The following is a 24,893-nucleotide window of genomic DNA, read 5'->3' on the forward strand; positions in this document are numbered from 1 at the left end:
TTCTCTAATGCACCCCCTGCATATTTTTGGCCATATTCCTAACTTCCAGGCATTAGTGTTACACTTCATAGTACTTTTTATTAAATAAGGCTTTTTGTCTAACCCTCCTGAGTAAACCCAGAGCTGCTAGACTAGGAGACAAAAAACTTGCTTCATAGTTTCATCACTGTTTGAAGAGGAACTTCAGTGAGCATCACTTAGTACCAGACAGCTGTACTCAGCTAATCAATATTTTTATTATGACTTCTGTTAAACAGCACTTATTGCTGTTTATCAATCAGATAATCAGCTCTCTGGGTAGTAAACCTTCTGTTCAAATTATCCATAGTCCTCTTCAGTGAGACATATCGCACAGGTAAATACATTACAACATTCACCTAGGTCAGCTGCCAGTTAGCCTTCCATAAACAGTACTTCAAATAACTGGCAGCACAGCTGTGCAATACCAGCTAGCCACACACGAACTACTTGAATTTTGAGGCAGACTGTCATTTGGATGGTGTCTGCAGAGGCTGCAGCCATGGCAGTAGCAAAAGGCTCAGTAAAGCTCTGCAGGCACACTGTGACCAGCCTTGAAATCAGGGGTAGGTTCTGGTAATCCCCAACCTTCAGACAGCAGAAGAGCACTTTGGGATGTGGTGTATGGGTAGGACTTCACTTTTCATGTGTAACTGCAGCCTTGAAGTATCAATGTTATATATACCTCCACAGATGAAGTTATCGGGCTAATTGGACAGGTGAGTGTTAAACATGCCCCAGAGATCCAGGATTTAAATATGTTCTTCAGCCACTAACAGTCCCTTGCACAACATGTACATCTTGTTCCTCTTACATGATGCATCATGCATCTTCAATAAAAGCATGTGCCAGTCTTAGACTGAATAGCCACACCAAAAATTCAGATATTAGAAATTAATTTTCCTGGGATACAAGTAAAGACAGAAACATAAATCTGCTATGTCACAGCCCCCACTCCTTCCCCCAAGAAGGGGTGCACAAGGAAGAACTTTACATCAGTAGAGCTACATCATTATAAACTAGGTATCAAAGATGAGAACATCCACCTATTATTGGGTTTTTGTTAATAAGGACAGACTGACATGCAAAAGTCAGAATACATGGGAAAACTTGCCTGCATGAGAAGATTAATTAGAAGTAGTAATGAATACTAATTTCCTGTCTAGTGAAGAGACCTAACACTGAAAAGGCAAAAAAGGATGTTTGCTATAGACAGCACACATGTGCATGCATACACAAAACACAGAGTAAGACATAGGCACTTCAGAAACAGCCTCCCTGTTTGATGGGGGTTGACATCCCCCAGAGCTAGTTCAGAATTTTAGTTGCAACACCACTACTTGTGGAAGAGATATAGCAGCAGAAAATATCAGGAAAACAGAAAGCCAGGCTGCAGACAAGAGAATATACATACCACAGGCAGAGGCTGCCTGCAGATTTTACAGGCCTCCTAATCCAGCACTAAATGGAGAATATCTCCTCTCTCTGGAGGAGACTGGCAGTGTAAACAGCACCTGCGTATTTATAAACACACAAAAATAACAGCACACACCGTGAACCTAAAATTCCTATGATTTGTAGCATGTGGCTGTGTGTCTTACAGTACCAGGATACATAAAAGTTGTTGTTTAAGCAAAGCAAATAGGACTGAAAAAGGATTCTTTAGGAGAGGATCCTACAGAGTGTCTTCTGCCCTTACAGACTGACACCAAATCAAAAGGCAGTGTCATACATTGCCATCAATGTTCATACAGGCCAAGTGCTTTATCATTTCTAGTCTGTGTGATGCCAGCTGCAAATGTGCAGAACTGCTGTAAAATACCAAGACTGTAGGAGCAAGAAAAATGAAGTAAGGGCAAGTCCACATTTTTAATGGTAAAAAGCCTTAAAGCAATTAAGGCAACTATTAGTGCAAAACTGACATCTATTGCCAGTCATTTGTGTATCAAGAACTTCTTTCAAGCTCCTTGCAAAAAGACAACCAGAACCTGCAGACCCATTTATCACATAACACTGATTACAAGTGGGGTGCGTATGCTCAGAGAGAAAGATCACACATATGGAGACAATATATAAGTTATTTAAAGATCATTATTTTAACTGCACTCTTCCAGAGTTTACCACAAAAAAACCTGAAAGCATAGCAGGGAGGGGAAACAGTGACAATACGAAGCATTAGAGAGAAGTGCCTGAACTGGCAGAGCTGCAGGAGGGAAGGCAATCTGACAAGCACTCAGAGATAAGTTATCCTCCTAGCGATCAGGAAAGCTGATATGCTAATAATAGGTCAGTCAGCAAAGCCGATGCTGCATACTCAACCAAATCTATGTACAAGCTGCAGGTATGAACACAAGAGACTTTAATGAAGGAGGAGAAAGCAGTCTAAGGCCACCTTATCAGATCCACTGTCTCCATCTACCACAAGCCCTTCTCAGGTATAAGACATTAACATCTGCAACACCATCACACACATACTGCAGAGGGTTGGAACCATACTGTATCAGGTGCTAATTAGGCAGTAGCACAGCAACCCTGCTGCAGCCCTACTCAGAGGGCTTCTCAGAGAGACAAAGTCAGGACAGAAGTGAAAACAGGCACAGGGACACAGAGCCGCCCATGAAGAGGCAAGTACCCAGATTACCCAACGCCCAGCTATTTCCTAATAGCATACTTTGCTATCAATTAAGGTCAAGTATATACTGAAACATTAAATGACATAATGACCTGGTGAAATGTGAATGGTAAGAAGTCACATAGCATTTAATAGCTTGACAGGAATCCATTGAAGAAATCACTTCAATGTACCATAAATTTTCTTCTCCTTAAGCTCAGAATTATAACAACAAAACAATTTCCAGAAGCCAGATAATGAAGGTGTCTTGCACAAAAACAAGTTCCTAATTTTCGCAGTCCCATCTAACATTTATAGTATTCTACAGCCAAAGCTTACCAAATCTTACCCCATCTAAACAAACGACAACCTATAATCTCATCTTCACAGGAAAATCACAACCCACTCTCAGTTAAGACAGCAAGGATAACATTCTTACATAACACAAAATAGCTTAGGACTGTTCTCAGTACCCGAAAATTCAACAATGCCTGAGTGTGGATTAGCCCAGGGTCATCTTCCCTTTTTGAAGTTCTTCGGCTTCCTCATTTCAGAAACTGGACCTATGTTGAGTATTCAACCCAATACTCATTTCTATTCCTGACTCCCTCACAACAATAAGGGAGATATTTAGTAGCAGGAAATGCCTAGAGATCTTGTCTTTGATGTAGTACTATTTCCCTAATGGGTCTTGAACAATTTCCATGTTTTGAAACCAAGAAGGTTTCCTTCTAAAAATGAAATCAGCAGCTAGATGGGAAGTTGACCTCCATGAAATATTTCCTTCCATTTTCACTACCTGTGGCACTTTTCCCATCATCGTTTATCCTGCTCACATGTAGATTTTTAAGCAGTTATAAAAAAACATGAGCTGCAACTTCCAGATGACCATGAACTGTTGCTATGCTAACTCCCCTACTGCTTTAACTGTTGCACAAGAAATTTTCCCAACTTCAAAATACACCAGGCTCTTCTGCCTTCAAATGATATCTGTACTATGAGCCAGCAAGAAGGTTGCATACTTCACTAGCAAAGGCACTGGCACACAGCTTCCAGCATGGACCCATCATAGAATCATCAGGCTGAAAAAGACCTCTAGGATCATTAAGTCCAACCATGCCTATCTGTCACCAAACCACATTCATGAGCGCATTGTCTACCCATCTTTTAAATACCTCTAGAGAGGGTGACTCAACCATCTCCCTGAGCAGCCTGTTCCAGTGCCCAATGACCCTTTCCGTGAAAAATTTCTGATACCTAGTCTGAACCTCCCCTGGTGCAGCTTGAGTCCATTCCCTCTTGTCCTGTCCCCTGTCACTTGGGAGAAGAGGCCAGCACCCTCCTCTCTACAACATCCTTTCAGGTAGTTGTAGAGAGCAATGAGGTCTCCCCTCAGCCTCCTCTTCTCCAGGCTAAACAACCACAGCTCTCTCAGCTACTCCTTGTAAGACTTGTTCTCCAGCCCCTTCACCAGCTTTGTTGCTCTTCTCTGGACTCACTCCAGAGCCTCAACATCCTTCTTGTGGTGAGGGGCCCAGAACTGAACACAGGATTCGAGGAGCGGTCTCACCAGTACCAAGTACAGGGGCAGAATAACCTCCCTGGACCTGCTGGTCACGCTGTTTCTGATACAAGCCAAGATGCCATTGGCCTTCTTGGCCACCTGGGCACACTGCTGGCTCATGTTCAGTTGGCCGTCAACCAACACCCCCAGGTCCCTCTCCTCCAGGCAGCTCTCCAGCCAGACTTCTAGTCTGTAGCACTGCATAGGGTTGTTGTGCCCCAAGTGCAGGACCCAGCACTTGGCCTTGTTAAACCTCATGCCATTGGACTCGGCCCAGCAGTCCAGCCTGCTCAAATCCCTTTGCAGAGCCTCCCTACCCTCCAGCAGATCCACACTTCCTCCCAGTTTAGGGTCATCTCCAAACTTGCTAAGGGTGCACTCAATGCCTTCATCCAGGTCATTGATAAAGACATTGAAGAGGGCTGGACCCAGCACTGAGCCCTGGGGAACCCCACTTGTCACTGGCCTCCAGCTGGATTTCACACCATTTCCCACCACTCTCTGGGCCCGGCCAGCCAAGCAGTTTTCCACCCAGGAGAGTGTGCGCCTGTCCAGGCCAGAGGCTGACAGTTTCTCAAGCAGAATGCTGTGAGAAACTGTGTCAAAGGCTTTACTCAAGTCCAGGAAGACCACATCCACAGCCTTTCCCTCATCCAGCAGCCACTTTGTCATAGAAGGCGATCAGGTTAGTATGGCAAGACCTGCCTTTTGTGAACCCATGTTGACTGGGCCTGATCACCCGGTTCTCTTGCATGTGCTCCATGATAGCACTCAAGATCACCTGTTGCATGACTTTCCCTGGCACTGAGGTCAGACTGACAGGCCTGTAGTTCTCTGGATACTCCCTGCGACCCTTCTTGTAGGAGAGTATAACATCAGCCAGCCTCCAGTCAAATGGAACTTCCCCAGTCTTCCAGGACTGCTGGAAGATGATGGAAAGGAGTTTGGCAATCACATCTGCCAGCTCCCTCAAAATTCTCAGGTGGATCATCAGTATGGATGTTAGCTCATGCACTGTTATTATTTCTGAACTCCTTTAGAGATACAGTGAGGAGTTATTTCTAAGTTAAAGATAAAACATATGCATGCAGGTGAACTTTCCATAACTACCACTCTGGCTGCTATCACAGCTGGCAACTCAAACTTGAAGTATTTTGCTCTCAGCTGCTTCAACCAGTGTCAGTATGGCCAAGTCGAGAACTCCTGTAACAGATTAATGAGCTTCTCTACTTTTGACATGTTGACTCTTTACATGGTGTATCATATAACTACATCTTCACTGGAGAAAGAACTTGCCTTTAGGATTTCTCTTCCAATTTCAGCACTGGTCAGTCTAACAGGTACAACATTCCCTTAGCAAGCATCTGCCTCCTTGAAGAGATTCTCTTCCATTTCGCATTAAAAACACAACAGATACAACTTTGGATGTCAATATTTACAGGTCATTTTCTTCTCAAAAAAATTCTGTTTGCATTCCAGCAACATCATCCCCTGTCTAAAGCTTCTAATGCCACTACAGTAGCATTATGTCTCCTAACATTACATCTCAAATTCATGAATTAAGATGACTGCAGAAGTCAGGCAAAGGCACAGATTTTTCGCTGCACCACCAGTGGCATTTTACAAATTGCTTTAGGTTCATAACCAATTTACAGTGTCATTGCGAAGCAAAACCTCACATCACAACTCCTTGTCTGAAGCAAGTCCTTATCCAGATTTCAAGTGAAAACTACTGTCACCTCTTCCAGCATGCCCCTTACTTGTTTTGAAATTCAGATACCAACTAGCACAGGACACCTCTACAGGACCTCCTCCACATTCAAGAGGCTGAAACCTCTCACTCCTTAAATTCCCAGCTGCAAAACAGTCAGAAGCAATCCACCTGTATCTTCCCACTCTGTCCATAGGTACAGTAAATTAATAAAGGAGTAGTGCCACATAGAATAAGCCTTGAGCAACATCGCTGACAATGAATTTAACTTCCCCTTCAGTAGGGACAGGATTATAATTTGATATCAAAAGAGTCTTTCTGATAAGAAACGTTCCTAGCTTTCCATTCATGCCCATTTGACCCCAGAGAACGTGTGTATCTAGATTATACATAACGTTCTTACAGAGGTTCATGAAGAAGCACCTCAAGTACTAAAGCACTGAGAAGGTAAGTCATCTAATAGAGAATTTGCCACTAATAGACAAAAAAATCCCACTACAAATACCTAAATACACAAATTCAGTACAGTGCCTGACAGAGTACCAGTGCGGTACATGGATCCAAGTCATTCTGACTTTTGTGTTTTGCAGCTAAAGCAAAGACAAACCTATTTGTATTATAAACTGTGTGGTAGAGGTCCAGGTACCCAATATTCATTACCAAATAGAACTAGCAATAAGTTAAGTTGACTGCTGAAATGCTAGAGATGCTAAGAGAATGAGGAAGAAGTTTTTCATTGTACACATTTAAATAACTCCTTATGTGAAGGGACAGGCACCATCTTTTCCCCATTCAACTAATGATATTTACAATCTCAGTTCTTAAAAGAGTTTGGTTATTTAGCTTTTTTTATTTTTTCCTTTTACATGCTAGAAAGAGAAGTGTGAATACATGTTTAATGATTCACTTCTTAGATGTTTTCAGCAGTGAGATGCACCACTAAGTAACCTTGCTCTTGAATAAACTAAGCCAAATAATTGTGGTTCAGAGCAAGTATTTTAGACCTAGTACTATTAAATATTACCATCTTCTCATTAAATTAGCAGATATATTTTAAGTATTAATATATCAACTTCAGCCTTTATTGTGTGCTTGTCAAATGTACTGTAAAACCTATACAGATGTAATGAAAAGATCTTTGACCCACAGGGCAGTACAAATATTGACTCAATTATTTTAAAGCCCCAATTTAAAGCAGACACAAAAGAGCTCTTAAATAACACAGCCAAAATCCCCAGGAGCTGGATAAATGTCGCATCATCCTTCATTTGGTTGAGGGCAAAGAGATTGCCACAGAATTTACAAACACGCTGAAGCCAAGCCTAATCCTAAAGAACCTTAGCCACTGCAGGCACAGTCCTCAGGCTACACTTCACACGCTCACTCTGCGGTCCGTGTTGGTTTTCAGGCCCAAGGAAACTCACGATCACCTCAGGACACAAGTACAGAAAGGACCTTCTAGGACAGAGAAATTCTCTCATATGAAACCGTTTCATGAAGTCTCATGAAATGAGAAAGCTCCAGCTCAAGGCACAGTACTACTGCTACAGACTCCTGAGGCAAGCTTATATTCCGTGCTGAGCTACAGCATGTTAGTACCAGTTCTGTCAGTGATGTTCAGATGTAAAAACAGGCCTGTCCCTGTAAGAAAGGAAACTAAGCCCACTCGTTCCCTTGAAAATGGCAAAACTGTCATTACTAAAAGCTGTACTGATTTGAGTGCCTCTGCCTATTAGCCTGAGCCAGCCAGAGCTGGCAGAAATAGCTGGCCACAGGTACTTCTGTACTGCTGTGCTCTCACCATCCCACCTTCTCTAAAATACACTTAAAAGCCTGAGCTATGAAACGCACAAGCAAGCTGCTGAAGCGGGGACTCCCTCCTGCCAAACCAATTTGCTGGACTGCACTACTGCTCTAATGGCAACCAGCAGAGGAAGGAAGCCTTGGCCACAGATCCCCTCCTGTGCACTAAGTATCACCTCAGCACTTGCTCTAGTGTCTCAACACAAACCCCCTTTGGACAAATGGGATGATCACCTCCTTACAACAGAATTGCTGCAGAAGGCTTTAGAGGTTGCTGATGACTCCCCGGGACTGGACACTTGTGTTCAGTTTCACAATACAGACTGCTAGCTGATCTTTTTTCATGGTACTGCAGATGAGACAGGGTCAGCATCCTCTGTGGTTTTGGTGTGCAGCTGTGTCAGAGGGGTTACCTCGCTTTAAAATAAAGAGGAATGAATCAGGCTGTACTAGTGAGGTAAAGAGGAAGGCTTCTTATAACATCCGCAGACTTTTAAAAACCAAAATGCCTCCACCATAAAAGCAATTAGTTGCTTTTCTTCCTTTTATTTGGGACTGTCAGAACTGCACCAAGTCAATGGCTACATGTCTTCTCCCAACATCCATTTGATTGTGTAATGTAACTTCCAGCTAAAGAATGTAAAAATAATAATGCACAAACTGGCTGACAATACATATTCCTCCTCCTGCTCCACCTATGTATCCATTGATGTACCTATTTGTAGACAGAAATCACAGTCTTTCTGTGGCTTGGCTTTGCTTTGCTGGCTAGGCTAAACAAATCTTTCCAGTCTATTCTCATCTCCTGAGAAATGTTCTTTATTATCACTTCTTTTTAATCTAGTAGGCTTTCACTTCACCTGGTCGAGTTCTGATTTATGTTTCTTCAACAGTCATGATCAGAATAAGAAAAAAAATTAAAGAAACGACAGCATTTTTTTTTAAGTAGCAAGGAATTTAAATAAGTTTTAGTCAGGTCATAAAAATACGAAGCTACAATGAATATAGTCTCATTTTGCTATAGTTAACAGTTCAGAAACAATAAGATATGTAACAGATGCTAGCTTGTCACCCTAATTAATTTTGCTTTTTTAAAACTGATGTTGAGAATCATTCAAGTAATAATAGGGAGTCAGCCAGCACTCTACATACAGATGAAGCAAATATTCCAGAACCTTCAGCAACAAAAGGATTTCATACTGAAAAATACAATTAAAACCAGAAAGCTGTCCTGCCATCTGTTTAAAACAAAAAAAAAATTTCCTTGTTGTCACCAGAAAATACCAAAATGCTACATATGACTTTATTTTGTAGGATTATCTTTACTGATGATAGCAAAATATATTTGAATATGCAAATACACAGTAAGTGTGTTGAACTGCAGGATACTATACTATTATAACCAATTTGTAAGACTGGAGCTTGAATTAACTTCCTTTACAGACATTCACTGCAGTTATGACCACACTATGATGGTCAGCAAAGGTGAACCTGGCACATAAAAATCAAAGAGAAATGGCATGTGGTCAGAAGAACCTGACCACATCCGAGGCTGTTTACTCTGCAGATAAAGTCATTCAAACAGAGTGCTTTTTAATATGGCTCGTTAGTGACCAGAAGCATTCCTGCTGGGCCTGGGTACCTGGCAGGACATTTTGGAGCCAGACCAAACATAATTAAATGGTCAAATCACAGAGGCATGAAGAAAGAAGCAAGGCATGGGGATACTGCTTTTGCACTGAAGGAGTCTTAAGCAATTAGTCTGCTTGCCTCGCCTATAAGTTGCTAGCCACTCTGATGCAAAGTAGGCTTCTTGGTGCTCTTTGCCTCTTCAGCGTGCCTTCTTCCCACTTCTTTTAGAAGTGAATCCCAAGAGGACGGCTCTAAGCCTGGCTGCCTTCAATACCTCACCTCACAAGAACCGACATCCTTACTGTGTTGCATGTGTGGTGTAATATAAGAGGCATGGATCTCAAACCACAGACTTAGGATGACTTATTAGGAGCACAGGGCTCCTGCAAGCATGAAATTTGCTACTAAATAACTTATCAGAAAGCTATAGGGGGCAGCAATTGAAGAGTCCCTATTAGTCAAGTATAAAAAACTTCTTGGTAAGAATTACTTTATTGGCAGCCTTTTTGACCCATCACCTGTTCAACTCCAGCATTGCCCACGCTCACTGATGAGGCTGCAAACCCTGGGAGAGACCTACGAGATGGGGTCAGTGACACTGATGGAGGGCTGCACTGAACATGCATCTTTACTACGAAGCCTGAGCTCTGACCGCAAAGATCAATCTAAAAGATACGCTGCTGGACACCAGACACCACACATACTGTTGCCCTTTCTCTGCAACAGAAAAGAAACAAAAGGTAAGGAACAAGGGAGCAACGCAAGAAGTATCTCAACCAGCTAACAAGTTAGAAAAAGCTACTGAGCTACAATCAGCTATTCTTTAAGCTAGACAAAAATTTAACACAAGTGGAGCTCTTTTTTGTTTTGTTGTGGTTTTCCCTCCAGTGATTCATGTAATTTTTATGTAACTTTACAGATAAGGCAGCAGCAACCAAAGGAGTCAGATTCCTAATTTAAAAGCCATACCATTATCCAAGCAGTAATTTACTGCTTTGCACAGTGTCTGGCAAACATGACAATCAAATGGCTAGAAGGATGGCTGCGACTCATGGCTTGTCGCATACGCGTTCATAGTCAGCTCCCAGGAAAATGTGTCTGACCAACAAAGCTGGCAGGCAGGCTTCTATCAGTTCATCACTTTAACAAGGCCTGTCCTTCCATATTCAGAAAATAACAGGCCCTGGTTATGAGAAAAGCAACAGCTTAGAAAATAATAGCTAAGGGGGGAGAAAAGAAAAGGAGAAAGCAATCGCATAGAGCATGTATTATCTTGATATCATTTCTTCACATAGTTCCAGTCATCACAGAATCATTTTACACAAAGAAAAAGAAGAGAACTTCCTATATAACTTCCTTTTTTATTATATTTACAATTTTACAAGAAACATGAACCCAAGTATTCTCTACAAAAGCAGGAAGTGGTATCTCTTTCCTAATCCTTGCACTATTAACACCCCTACAGAAATTTTTTACTTTCTTTATACCAACATCACTAGGATGGTGTTTAGAAACAAGAGTCACCTAGTTGTCATGAATTATTAACCAGAAAAAAATCCTTCTTGTTGCCCTTTACAGAGGCTTGATTTGCAAGCTTAAAAATCAAACTGACACTTGTCTCGAGTATGAATACTCAATCTTTTAAAAAAAAAGCTCTGAGCATTATAAATACATATTTTCATGAATATGAGAACAACAATTCTATAAATAGCTATTCTTCACAGAATTGCTTCAAGACATTGTTTTTACAGACAACAGTCGGAAACTGAAGGAGGTCTCAGTGCCAAACATTAAAAAGTGAAATAAACTCCCCAATCAACTCTGAGTTTCCATTTATTATTATAAAGTTGGCAGTTATTTTTCAGCTTACACAATTAGTTTATGCGAAGGAAGGAACAAAACAGAAGACTGCGCTGTGTTCTGGCATAGCTACTGGTTTGGTGTAAATCAGTCATAGCCTTCAACTTCTAAGGCACTCCCTTTGCTTCTTTGAGCAGTAATTTAACAACTCTGGACTGTCAAAAGATGAACCTGCTATCAACCACCACCACTACCTTGTACAAGCAAAGAAAGACAAGATTTTTATTATAGCTCCATTATATGATTTCCAAATACACTGACTGAAAACCGTACTCCATCTCCCCTAAAAAGCAAACACAGGAAGATATATGTGATCTAATGCAATAGCAAATTGCCTGGACAGTCTGCACATTTAATACTTGCTACCCCCTCAAGCAATTTTAACACTAATATCTAAACATAAAATCAACAGGAACTCCTGAAAAACAGCTACTCAGCTAGTGAACCATGTTTCCATAGCCAAAATAGTACAAGTATGTATTTAGTCATTTTGGCATATTCTCCAACATAAGGCCAAAGCTCAAGCATTCCCAAGTTCTAACATTTTCAACAGGGAAATAGCACAAGCACTCACTGCATAAACACTTGAAAAATCAGCTGTAAAAGAAGGACAGTATCATGTGGTTCCTAGTTTTGATACAGCGTTTCACTATAACAATTGTAACAATAATTTTCTATTATATATCTGATATGCTATATGAAACAAACTGCCCCAAACTGCCCATAGTACCAACACGCTTTCACCCTGGTGCGGCTCCACAATCTCCAACACCAGGCAACACAACAGTGCTGATTTCAAGGAGTGATGTCAACATGAAACTGGCATAATGCAGCAATGAATCGGGCCATGAGCTTTCCCAACAGCTCCCCAGCCATAAAAGTGATCTAAGCACACCAGAATGTTTTTAAAAGAAAGTAAGCGTCCAGCAAGGATTAGTAACAACTTAGTGACGCAGACCAGCAGGCATGGCCAGGGAACATGCAGCAGTTCAGGAAGAAGAATTCAAAGGAAGCTCTGGCCTCTGGGAATTCTGGGTCTGCTGTGCATCACAGCCCAAATCCACAGCATACAAGAAGGCAGGACAGAGAAAGCACAAGCCAACTATGAACTACAACATCCCAAATGGATTCTTGCGTGTAAATCAGGACAACTATACACTTCACTGGACATCAGACCACTACTATGGCTGGAGGTTACCAGAGTACAAGAAAAATCCCAGTCTTCCATCCATATCTCCACATTTTGTGCATCAGGGATGAGCCACAGGCCTGTTGTATTTGCTCCCCAGGAGAGCAGAGGAACATATGCTGATGTAATGCTTGTCTGCTGTGCCAGAACTGGCACACAAAGCCTCCTGACTCCTGTCCATCACACCACAGGAAACAAAGAACCATTCTGTAGCAGGAAGCTTTTCTCTTACCTTATTTTGATCTGTCCAGTAGAAGAAAAATCCCTGTGGATCTGTTCTGAGAATAATTGGAGTCACAACAGTGGAGTCCTGGAAGAAAAAAAAGGACAAATAAAAATAAATCCATGTCAGCACACAGAACGATTATGCACTAGCTGCTTTGCCACCAACATTAATGAATTGCAACATCAAGAAATTACCCTGAAGGTACCACTAGCAAAACGTCACTAGAAGAATTTAGTATCACCTGCCTAACTTCCATTTTTCTGACATAACATATTTCCATTACTGAGAAGACAGCACTAAACTCCAGACCTGTCAACACAGAGTTAATTCAGAAAAGCTGGAAGTAGATGAAGTTAAAAAGACAAAACAAACTGTCAAACTAGAGGCCAAAATAGTAAAGTACTACAGGTATCAGATGTCCACTGCCTATCTTGATCCAAAATGACCTTCAGATATAGACAAGAGCTATATGCCTATAAGTTTTCTGTAACATACAAAGACCGACTTCACCTAGAAAACCTGGAATAACATCGGATACATTAAGATTTTTGTCATTTACTTTCCATTAGTATTTTCGTGGTTTTTTTTTCTACCATCCTGCTAAAAAGGTGTTAGAAAGGAGAGCATATACATTGCACCCCATCTCCAAATAGGCTGAAAACCTGCCTCCTCTGATAACATCCACAGCTCAGGTCTTTCAAAACCAAGCACATTTATAAGTACTATAAGTAAGGCAGCCTGATTTCCTACATATTCACATCTCCTGGCTGACAGCAGGCACCTGACTCAGGACATACAGGCTTTAGCCAAAGCCTTTTCCACAGGTGGGTGTTCACTACATCTCCCACCCATCAGGATTCCCTAGTGCTTAACAATAATTAACATCAGTGTAGCCTAGTTAAATAGGATCCCTCCTCTTTTTCCTCTATTATTTGCCATGAAATCTGTAAAAACACTGTTGTCTTGAGACCTCTACCTGTTTGCCAAACTCAATTTAAGAGTTATGAAGGGAGCACAGAAAGGAGGAAGAAGACATGAAGACAGAAAAATTGCTTAAGCCTTCTCTCTACAAGAAACCAGGATAAGCAAAGAATCCCTCCCCAGAAAGGATGCAGATTCCTGGTAAAGTCTTACAGGTACATTACAGCTTTTGCATCCACCTGTCTCCTGTCAGTTTACATTCCTTTAAGGAAAAAAAATGGGCTCTAATAGGTTCAAATTTAAATCAAATATTTAACTGTTGTGTTTGGGTTTTTTCTAAGTGCTAATAAAGTTGGTGGAAGTGACATCATCATAATAAAAACTAAGTTATGCAAGTGCTACTTCTGATGCAAAAAGATAACATTTATCTATATTATGCCAGCAGTACAGTCCTTTCTGATCAAGTACTGAACTCCCAACAACTGACAATCGTTAAACAGCAAGGTTGAATTATTCCCAATTTACAGCAGGAAAATGCAAGGCCCAGAGAAGCTAAGAGACAGGCTCAGCACCAGTCTGAAGCCTGTGGGCAAAAAAGTAGAAGAATAAAACAGCGTCAAGTATGAAGCATGTTTTCATTTCAGCACAAGAGAAATACAAAGAAGAGTAAGTTCTACACTAAGGAGAAACACAAGATCAAACCCTTAATTGAGCATAAAAGTCCTCTTGCTAACTGGAAGATCCTGGCTGTGGATTAACTTTGCCCACAGGTACACTGACACTCAAATGGGTGCTATGTGAGCTTTTAGAGGCTGGGAACAACTGCAGCTGTACTGCTGCCAGGCAGTGCTATCGGAGCTAGTCCAAAGCACCACTGAACCTTCTTTTCCTTCAATACAAGAAAACAGCATTGCATATACTTCCCCCAACAGAACAGACATACAGAATTGGTGCCATCTATTTTCTTCCTGTTTCTCTATAGTTTCTAGTTATCTTACACACTTGAGATTTAGGTACTGTTCAAGTATAACATGTAAATGTAATTGACTAGTTGTCCATATCCACAAGCTTCTAGAAAAAAGTATTCTCAAACCTCTGCTTTTCAAAAAGCAGAAAAGAACCTGCTACTGAGATAGATATCTCCTTTTTTATCTTATGTCATTATATTCCATGCAGCCTGTATGTAAATATGTAAAATGAGGAAAGAAAAAGAATAAGTGTCCCTCTACCTTTGGATAAGATACACACAACTGGGGGAGGAATGGGAAAGAAGGAAGCGATGGGAAACAGGCATGAAAAGATTCTGTCTAGCATTAATCAGTTTTGCCGGTTCATCATTTTAAATCAGTTACTTCAATCCAAAAGCTATTTGGATTTGTCTGTGCTGTTGATGTACAACTGTCAAAGTAATACTTTTGTAGATGTGGGCTGTAAAATGTTGACTATAATCAGACTCAAAAAAGTGGAGGATAGGAGAAAGTCTTCAATAACTACTAGGTGACATAAATGAAACCCCATCATGACAGGGATAATGATGAATCTTAATTCAAATACTTTGTGCTCCAGGAAGTTATTTGTGGTTGTAGATTTTTTTTAATCAGAAAAATGTAGTTGCGCTTTATGCCTCTTTTTAAAATTAACTACACTACTCTGACATTAAGTACAGCACAATTAACATGCTGATGAACACTAGAACCCCATGCTGTCACATTGTATACAAACACTGGATCTGAGAATAACTACTTGTGACTGTGCACATGTGTCTTAGGAATCCTTCCATACAGCCAACAGCAGCAATAAGTCACATGCACAATGTTTTATATGTTCTCCAAGCTAACAATAAGTCTTCTAAGTCCCTGCCACAAAAGCCACACTCCTTAGTTCTGGGTGCAAAGGAATGGGAATAAACCCCTACTCAGACCTGCAAGTCCTGCTCCCCACTCCACATTAACACAGTGTCTTTTGTCACAAGGAACAAGTCTGTTGCTTTTACAATGCTCTTGCAATCAGGATCTGCAAAAGCAGGCAACAACTAAAAAGATACATGAAAAACCCTTGACAGTTCTTCAGGAAGAAGAGGGGTTCAAGGCTCTGAAACAGAAGGTTGTTTCAAATTACAACTGTGTTTTATTTGCAAAGCCTATTGTACTATATGGGAATAACAGTTTATTACTGAATTTGCAGTCATTCAGGAGAGTATCCTGAAGCCCATTAATTCAGTTTCCTCAACCAAAGAGCTGATCCCTCTCATAACTTCCCTGAATAGGTTTCCCACCATACACAACTCTGAAGAGGCGGCTAACAGACAGGACACAATAGATAAAGGGGAAAACAACAAATAAAACTTGAAGGACCAACAAATAGGGAACAGATATCAATTTCCTCCCTAACCCACACAGGTTCAGAACACCAGAATAAAACAGAGAGGGGGTGGGGAAGGTCACTGTTGTACATCTCTAAAGCTGATGGTTTGAGAAATTAACACTATTGAGGTGCCTATTAAAGGCATAGCTCTTACCACCCTCTGGATGTCAACAAACAAAGCAGCCCTTTGGGTAGGAGCTTCAGATTCTTGGGACACATCCAAGAATATAAGAAAAGAAGCAGGAGGAGGTGACTAGGGCAAAAATCAGATGTGCCTAGAGAAAGGAGAGGAAAAAGAAAGGCCACATGCTCCAATCAGTGATGCAAATGGTTGTGGGTCATCAGGCTTTTTAAATGCCACCTGTGGGTGGCTGTCCCAAGCAGTGGCTTGTTCTCCAATAGATCACCACTGCTATTTCCTTGACCAGAAAAATTTTGTGTGGCCCTAACCTGGCAGGCAATCCCAGTGTGCTGCAGATCACACCAGTCTCAACTTCAGTGAATAACTTTTCAAAAGGGCTTTTAATTTCCCCTTTAAAAGCTCTCCACCTTTTTGTTTGTTGAGTTAGGGCCAATTCTCTACTTTCCTCCAGTTTCAGAGCCTCAGATGAGTAATGCGGTTGTTCTACACACATTCCATTAAGTTGCCTCCTAATTGGCTATGCAACCTCAGGCCCTGCATTAGCAATATTCTTTATTTTTTTATCCTTTTAAAGAAATACGCTTCAGATTTGTGCCCACAAAATGCCACAGAGAATTCTGGGATCCCTACCACCCAGCATATAAGCGTAAAAGATCAATGGACAAATCCATATTTAAGTGCCTGCCAGGTAACCATTTCAAGGTCCGATTTTAAGTGTGGGTCCCCTAGACTGCGTGTAACATCAGTGACCAAGAAGTGCCACATTCATTTTAACATTACTGATGAATAAAGACTATCTTACCACTAATCCTCAGAGCACTCCCCTAAGCTGTGCATCCAGCCACAAGAGACTGAGCCACTGTGTTTCGTGCAAAGCACAGTTCAGCATTAAAATCATCAGAGAACTTCACAGGCTGGGACTAGCGTGCCTGCAATGCAAGCATTGGGTCAATCCTGCCACAGATTAAAAGTTCATAAGGTATCTTAAAAGTACCAACAGGGAAACGAAAATCTACATGTACCTTGTCAATTAGCAGAACCACAAGTCACATGAGCATGTGTTTTTATCAATCATATAGTGGTGATGATTCTAAGAAAGGCTTGCAGTCAAAGCTGACATCAACAGCTTTTAAAAACAAAGCAGAGCAGCCTTTATCTTCAGCTCTTACAACAGATGAGTCTCATGGCATTGCGTTATGAAGCCAGATCATTGTCTCCTACTTCTGCCTCAGATTTTTTGAGGCACTGAATATCTCCAAACAGAAACTGAAAAAGCTTTTACACACATCATCATTTAATTTGCTTGAACCTTCTAGTGGAAAATTTCTGCCAAACTGCTTCCAAGCAGTAAGTTAAGAAATAAAGGTTGTTTCTGGCAGAAGCAAAATATTCTGCAACTTTTCATTCACTTTGGTGAAAGGATTTGAACTCTGGTTGAGCAGGGGTGCAGGGGTGTGGGAAAGGTGCGAGGAGAGTCCCTACAAAGAGGTTTTTTGCTACCTCACAAGCCAGGGTAATTAGAGGCTTGGGAGAGTGGAGAAGGAGCAAAGAAGAAGGGATGGCAAAACAGCAATTTACACATGGTCAGCAGATATATTAGCTGTTAAATTCCATAATACACTGGGTGTTCTCAGACTGGAATTAAGCAGGATGACCCAAGCAACTGGCAATATGGATTTCTTTAGACTAACAGCTTAACTATGAGCAACAGGGAGAGAGCATCCATCCCCTGGTTTTGCAATGAACCATTGAAATAGTATGGAAGGGTAAAGATGCCCTCTTTTACTAAGGGGAGAAGAGCCAAACATGCCATGTAAAGGAACAGATTGCCAAAAGGAAACATTGGAGAAGGTGAGATGAGTGCTAGAGGGTAAAAGCAGGACAAGAAATCAAAATTGGAATTGAGTTTACAGGACTTGTAAACTGAAATCCCACTTGTTCAAAAGGAATACGAAGTAAAAGATTCTTCACTACTGGAGTGGTTAAACACTGCAGAAGCTTTGGTGACCGCACCACTCAACAGAAGCCATCATTCTGCTAAAGACTAACTTCCTGCAGGTTTCAAAGAGCTACCCTGAGCAGGATTTGTTCCTCAGAAGACAACTACCTTGTTTCATTTCTTAGGATGTCCATACTCTTGGGCTAAGTATAGCCTTACCTTATGCAGCGTTGATTTAACTGCATGAGTCCTTATTTGTTGTAGGTGCTGCAAAGCATGCAGTCAAGACAGAAGGAATAAGTGAGATATTTATAGCTAAGGCAGCCAAATGCCAATCAAGAAGATTTTACCTCTGCCAGATCGTTCTTATGTGATGCTGAGCCAGCCATTTAAATAATTCTGTTCATGTGCATAAATATCGTATTCTGATTTTAAGGGAATACTAGAACTGTATTTCCACATTTCATTCTCCAACTTCTAGAGATGCTGAGCCCAAATTAATGTGAAGTCACCAGGGACTCTCAATAGCTGACTGTATGGTGCTATGCACTCTGAAAATTAGGACCAAGGTATCTAACCACAAATTAAAAATTAGTAAGCTTTTTCTGTTGGTCTCTTTTTTGGACCTACAACAGTACAACAGGGAATACATTTTGTCATCTAGTGGGTCTCATGAAAATAAATTTAAAAGTGTTTCTCAATCGTTTAAGTAGATAAAAGACTCCATAACAATTAAAGTTAACTATTTCACCACAGCCTTTGCATTTTCTTTTTTTCTTTTTTAAAAAAAGGTCCTAAGAACTCAAACAGTAAAGTGAATAAAGCGAGAAAGCATACAATGCAGAACTTTAACTCACTGTTAGTTTTCCTATCACAGAGAATTCCTCATTTACCTAAGAGCTGTTTTCCAATTTTCAGTTCCTCAAGTATCTACCAACCATCCAAGGGCTCAGAAGCTACAATAACACAGATGTTATCTGCGACTTAAATGTGAAGCCTTTACTAGATCAACTGAAGCAGGCATTTAACCATTCTGCAGGGAATCCAAACATCTTTCCCCTCCAAGCTAAAGTCAGCAAGAGCTTTCCAAAGGAGTTAGCTATATTCAAGTTTTCCCTTCTGTTAAATGTTAACTGTTGACAAATTTTAAACTCAATCTAATTATTCTATGTTGCAAAACACCAAAACCACAACTTCTATTCACTTAAATAAAATATTTTTATATAGCACAGAGCTCATATTTGTTTACTATGTAAAAATTAGCAACAAAGAAAAAAAACCCCAAAACTCTAAAATGTTGGACTAACTTCTCTCCAGACTGAAAACATGCAGAAAAAAACTCTTTCCAGTTTATTGTTTTTAGCTTTACATGCACAGAACAATGGTTGTTCATTTTTCATGGCCTCAGTAATGTACTGTAGCAACAGACTTGTGCAGAGTTCAAGAAAAAAGTTGGGGGGGAAGGGCAGGTGAGGAAAATAACCAAGTTGCTTGAGCATCAACATCTTAGAATTGCTTCTGAAAACTTCCAGTTTGTTTTTCTTTGTTTGATCTCAGCTTATCCATAATAATGGTATCTGATCTTATATTTACTTGAAAGGTTAAAGGGGATGTATCTCACACTCTTGATAATCTTCTTCAGAAGATGCTAAACAAATAAATACAAAAAACTTTACACAGCATTCAGTGTCTCAGCTCAAAAATGTTTGATGAAGATGAAGAGTTGTAAAAGAAAGGTAGTGAAACAGACCTTAAAAGACCTAGGTTCATTTTTGCAGCTCACTGGAATATTGGTGAAGTGCTGTAGCCATTAAACAATGCTACCTATCAACAAGTTTGTTTCAGTAACTAAATATTTAGAAAAAAATGTCTATAAAACTGAAATCATGCTGCTCAATTTACATAGAGTTACATTACATTACTGCTATGGTTAACTTGCAAGTAAAAGTAAATAGTGTAAGCCACAGAGAGACCAGCCAAATTCTTGATGTAAAGCACATTATCACTAGGGAAGATAAGAGAGCCTTTAAGCAAGAACTGAAAACAAATCTGTTTTTTAATATAAACCATAATATTAACTTGCTTCAGTGTGCCAATTATTGCTCTTATAAAACATCAGCTCAGCTGTGCTCTAGCTCAGTTATGACTACCTTGTTCCAACTACAAACCAGAGAAAAATAATGCAAAAAAGATAGCTAAGACAGGTTTCAGCCTCTTCAAACACCAGACTCTAGAGAAGTCCTCCTTTAAACTCAGGTTTCGTTAACCTTCCCAACTAGCAACACATTATGCTACACTAAATTTAAGTCCTACAAAAAAGCTTTACCCATGGACTTAATTGCATCCTTTTATTTATTTCTTAAACTGTCTTAAAGCTCTTATCAGGAAGAGCTACTAGAACCTATGTTTCACTACAGCAGAGTGGATCAAATCAGTTCTTTTAGCATTCTCTCTCTCAGAGCTACTGCTTCTGTATAGGAATAAGAGAGTGCATCTGTTCAAAGATCAGACCAGTACTTAAAGACCCAGAGTCCCTTCCCAGCAGCAAGTGAAAAGAGGTTATAAAGGCCCAACTGAAGACAGTGTGAAGAAACATGACTTGAAAGAAGCAAGTGCTCAGCCAAACGGTATCTTAAACCAGACACACACTTGCTTATCTTCACAAAAAACACTTAAGCAACCAGTCATTTCTATCTTTCACCTATTTACATCTGTTGTTTCTGCACCTTGTGAACCCAATCTACATACTGGGAACAAGAGTTAATTCTAGAATTTGTTTTCCAACCTGTCATACTATTATAGAATGAAACAGAACGCGTGAGGAAAAGCAAAGTAGCAGGAAAACAATCACATTTGACTTCAGTGACTATCCTTATCCAGAACAGAATTTATGAATAGAATCTATCAGGCATTGGATGGCAGAAGTGATATTGCACCCAACACTGATGCACAAGTGTGACAAATTGCAAGGCCAGAACTTCTCAATTGATCCAAATGCTTTTACAATTTAGAAACTGAAGTTGGCCTGCAAAGGAAATGGAGTTTCAAGCCTCCTGTATTGCTTCGCTTCCACCTGACTGTATGTGATCTTGAGTGGCTGACATAACCTCTTCCTCTCCTTTTGGCAAAACTCAGGGAGGGCATTTCTCTTCCAAACAGATCATAATCACACTGAGCAAGGGGGCAGCCACTGGGTGAGGTTTATGTGTAACATGTAGCAGCCTTTACTGCTGTTCCTGAGAGAGGAGATTGCTGTAATAATGTCAGTACCATATTTGCTTTTTAGCAGCCTCAGAGTTACTAATTAGCACAGAGCTACTACAAGCTGAGGATGGCAGGTTTATGAGTGGATCCATTTGAAAGTCTGTATCACTGCAGCATCCTTCTAAAAGCTGGCAAATACATTCTTTAACAACTGTTACTCCATACACCATGAAATTCTTCACACACCTCTCGTGTTTTGGTTTAAATACTTACAACATTTCCATTAAAAAACACTACTTTTCAGAGATTTGTAACTCAGCTGGAAAAATTTTGCTTTGGGCTGAAACTTGGTACAAGTCATAGGAATTCACCGAAAACACTCTTTTGCTTTATGAAATGCAAAGCAAAGTCAATAGAGCCATCTTTTAAACTGCAAAACAAAACAGCAGGGAAGTGTACTACAAGGGTATTCCTTGGGCAGGAACGCACGCTGCCCTAGTGCTTAGGCGATGCAGAAGAACTTAAGTCTCATGCTCAGAAACAATAAATAAAAAATGGTGCATAATAAACATCAGTACGTGAGGCTCCCATTTCTGAACAGTCCTGTGAGCACATCAGATCCAAAGTACTCATTATGGTCAATTTTATTTTACTGTCACATTTTGTAGTTTACTATTTCTCATTACAGCCCATTGTTTCACTGGAGAGTTTGTGCAAGCTTATTTACATGAGAGACCACAGAAGTTCAGATTAATGATCATAATTTCTTAAAAACTCTTCAAACAGATTAATTAGACAAAAAACAGACTCTGAAGTAGTTATTGGCTACTTTTCCAAGTAACCAAACATACATTCCTCTGAAGACCTTCTCACCGTGAGAGTGCCCAAGGGGATTAATTCCCCTCGAAATCTTTGATTTCATGGGGTTCCACTGCTGACAAGAAACACTACAAGGAAGACAGGAGGGCTGGGGAGTGGGAAATGCATACATATACACACAATGCATGGTCAGCAATGAGTTAATGCTATTATTCTCCACCACACAGTGTGGCTAAATAAGCATTTTTTCATAACACTGCTAATGAAAGCACTTGCTAAATACAAAAGGACGCTTTACTATCTCAGTCACACATTCCAGGTAATACCTGTGTATTGCTGAGTAACACCTTTAAGCCCAAATGCACATCTTTTGCCAGAATTTAGCAGCATTTTATTACTACAGCCTTCAGGTCTGCAACTGGAAATTTTTTTCCAAGTGGTCTGTAGGAGACAGGTCAGCCACTGAACATGCACTGTGCACAGAGAACATCTCCTCTCCTTCAAATTCTATGTAAACGATATACTGCTTGGGAAATAGCACTTATTTTAACAATTTAAATTGTTGTCTAATTGCTTGGACTTTCAGTGTGCAGACTTACATTACCATTAACTTGATCTCTGCGTATACCTGTGTAAATTTCTTTGCAGCTTACAAAAAATAAAGCAATAAATGCAATGACAAGGCTGAAGTTACACTGCTTTTCCTACATTAAAGAGAAAACATTTTCTCAGGCAAGTCATTCACGCTTAGTTCCCATCTATCTTCTGAACATTAATAACTTGTGTCAAGACAGCATTTACTACTGTGGACAAGGTCAGGCTGCTGAGCTTATTAAACATGTGTTAGCTTACTATCGTAAACAAACTTCCGCACTACAAGTTGTTCAGCTTTTTGTTGTTCTTTCCCTCCTTGAGTGTGTTTATCACAGGTTTATAGACATCAAGCTCACACATTTGGCTGCTGGACTGGCTGAAAACAATGGCAAAACAATGATATGTGAGAAGACAAACACAGTTTAAGACACACAAACTGCTCCTTCTCCATCTCTCTCTGTTGTCCTTCCAGTTGTTGCTGCATACGTCTTTAGCACAGCTGAAATCGCAGCAAAAACACAAGCACTGTGTTAAGGCTCTAAAAAGAAAGTTATCCCCAGCAAGCCTCCTGACATTCAAACTGGCCGGCATGCTTAGCTTTGCTCCCAATCACCTCCCTACCACAGCTCCAGCCTCAGTTTGCCCTCTGCCTCCAGACACCACTCAAAGACAGACTTTCTGGGACACCTGCTCCTTCACACACAACAGAGACGCAAGCATCTGATGCTGCCTAGTAGGAACAAAGCTAGCAGAGGACATGCCCCTTCTGTTTTCCTTCTGTGCAGCACATCAGTCTTACTTTGGCGCCCCAAGAAAAGGAAAACTAAATGGAAAAAAGCTACCTTTCTCTGAAATAATCCCAGGCATAACCTGCAAGTGAAGAAAGAAACCCCAACTGCCGAACAGCTGGACTACCAAAGGTGAAGGGGAAACCACACTCTCTCCTACATGAGGCAACGCAAGAGTAAAAGGTTGGGAAGCAGCAAGTGGTATGGGGCAAGCCTCACGCCCTGATGAAGTGAGAAAGAACCTTCTGCAGAGGAAGATGAGATGGGGAACCCGAACTGCAGGCCCAGGGATAACACGCCAGGGCTCGACAAGCCCACCAGAGAGAGAGCAGGAAGGGCAGGAACCAGAAGGAACGACAGAAGCCGGGAGGAGGAAAAGGGACATAGAAAAACAGAGAGAGGTTGAAACAACTGTGCTACAGAGGTGGCAGCGCGCACCGTAAAACAAGGGGGGCAGGAGAAGACGCTCGCGAAAGAAGCCGGCTCAACGCGGCCAAGCGAAGCGAGCCGGGAGACCTTTCCTTTTGCGAAGTACTTGTTAATGGCTTTCGGAAGCCTCCCCAGTGAACGCTGCCTATACCTCGACCTCAGTATTTGTCACAGGGAGTAACGAGGCGACAGCTCCAGCGCCAGCCGCTGCTCTGCTGGAAGTCGCGGACCCCGCAGAGCCCCCTCACGGGGCGCCCTAAGAGGGAAAACGCCGGGAGCTTTACCCTTTCCGTCGACTATTCCATTTCTGGCGGCGGGGGGAACACGAACCCAGAGGAACAGGTGTAAGGGAACCCCAGCGATACCGACGGCAAAGAAGAGACCTCCCGACAAAGTTTGCCCATCGGCCCAAGAGCGCCGGGGGTCTCCGCGACACCTGCCCGAGCGCCACCAGGGACGGGGGGGGAGCTACTCACGTCGTCCCATTTGACGAATTTGACGCCTTTCTTCAGGGTGTCGGAGACGCTGACGGGCTTGAGCTGCAGGGCGTGCACCCCTGGCTGCGCCCCGGCCATCTGCTCCGCATGGACGCGCTCCCAGCCCCGCGAGCGGAGAAGCCGCGGGAGGCGGCTGACCTGCGGGAGGGACGCCGGGAAACGCTCCCGCTGGGAGGCTCGGCGCGGCGGCGAGAGGCTTCAGCGGCGCCCGAGCGGCGCCCGAGAGCGGCGGCCGGGGCGAGCCGCGCCGCGGCTCAGCCCTTATATACGGGAGGCTCGCCACGCGCGCGCCCGCCCGCGCCCTCGCACACGCACCGAGCCCCGCGGCCCGCGCCCCGCCCCGCCCCGCGCCGCCCCCCCCACCCCGCCCCGCGCCCGGCCCGGCCCGCAGCCCCGCGGCGCCACCTGCCGGCGGCGGAGGGAGCGGCACCGCCTCCTCCCCGCGGGGCGAGGCGCCCGGGATCGCTCCGCCCCCGGGGCTCCCTCGCTCCTCCCCCGGCTCCCTCTCTCCGCCTTCTGTGGCTCTCTGCCTCCCCTCCCCCGGGGCTCTCTCCTCCCTGGGCTCCCTCTCTCCTCCCCCGG

At 42.1% G+C, this 24,893-nt stretch overlaps 1 protein-coding gene across 2 annotated transcripts in view; it reads right to left on the reverse strand.

Annotated features, from left to right (window-relative positions):
• The window catches only part of PLCB1 (phospholipase C beta 1), a 411,722-nt gene extending 387,271 nt beyond the window's left edge, over window positions 1-24,451 (reverse strand). For both annotated transcript variants that reach the window (XM_069850172.1, XM_069850173.1), the window contains exons 1-2: window positions 24,291-24,451; window positions 12,621-12,698 (exon numbers count right to left, since the gene is read on the reverse strand). In XM_069850172.1, coding sequence (XP_069706273.1) covers window positions 12,621-12,698; window positions 24,291-24,389 — 177 coding nt within the window. In that variant the 5' untranslated portion in view covers window positions 24,390-24,451. The remainder of the gene's footprint in view (window positions 1-12,620; window positions 12,699-24,290) is intronic.
• Window positions 24,452-24,893: the final 442 nt, after the last annotated feature.

This window comes from Phaenicophaeus curvirostris, chromosome 2 (genome assembly GCF_032191515.1).
Source record: "Phaenicophaeus curvirostris isolate KB17595 chromosome 2, BPBGC_Pcur_1.0, whole genome shotgun sequence".
Taxonomy (NCBI): Eukaryota; Metazoa; Chordata; class Aves; order Cuculiformes; family Cuculidae; genus Phaenicophaeus; species Phaenicophaeus curvirostris.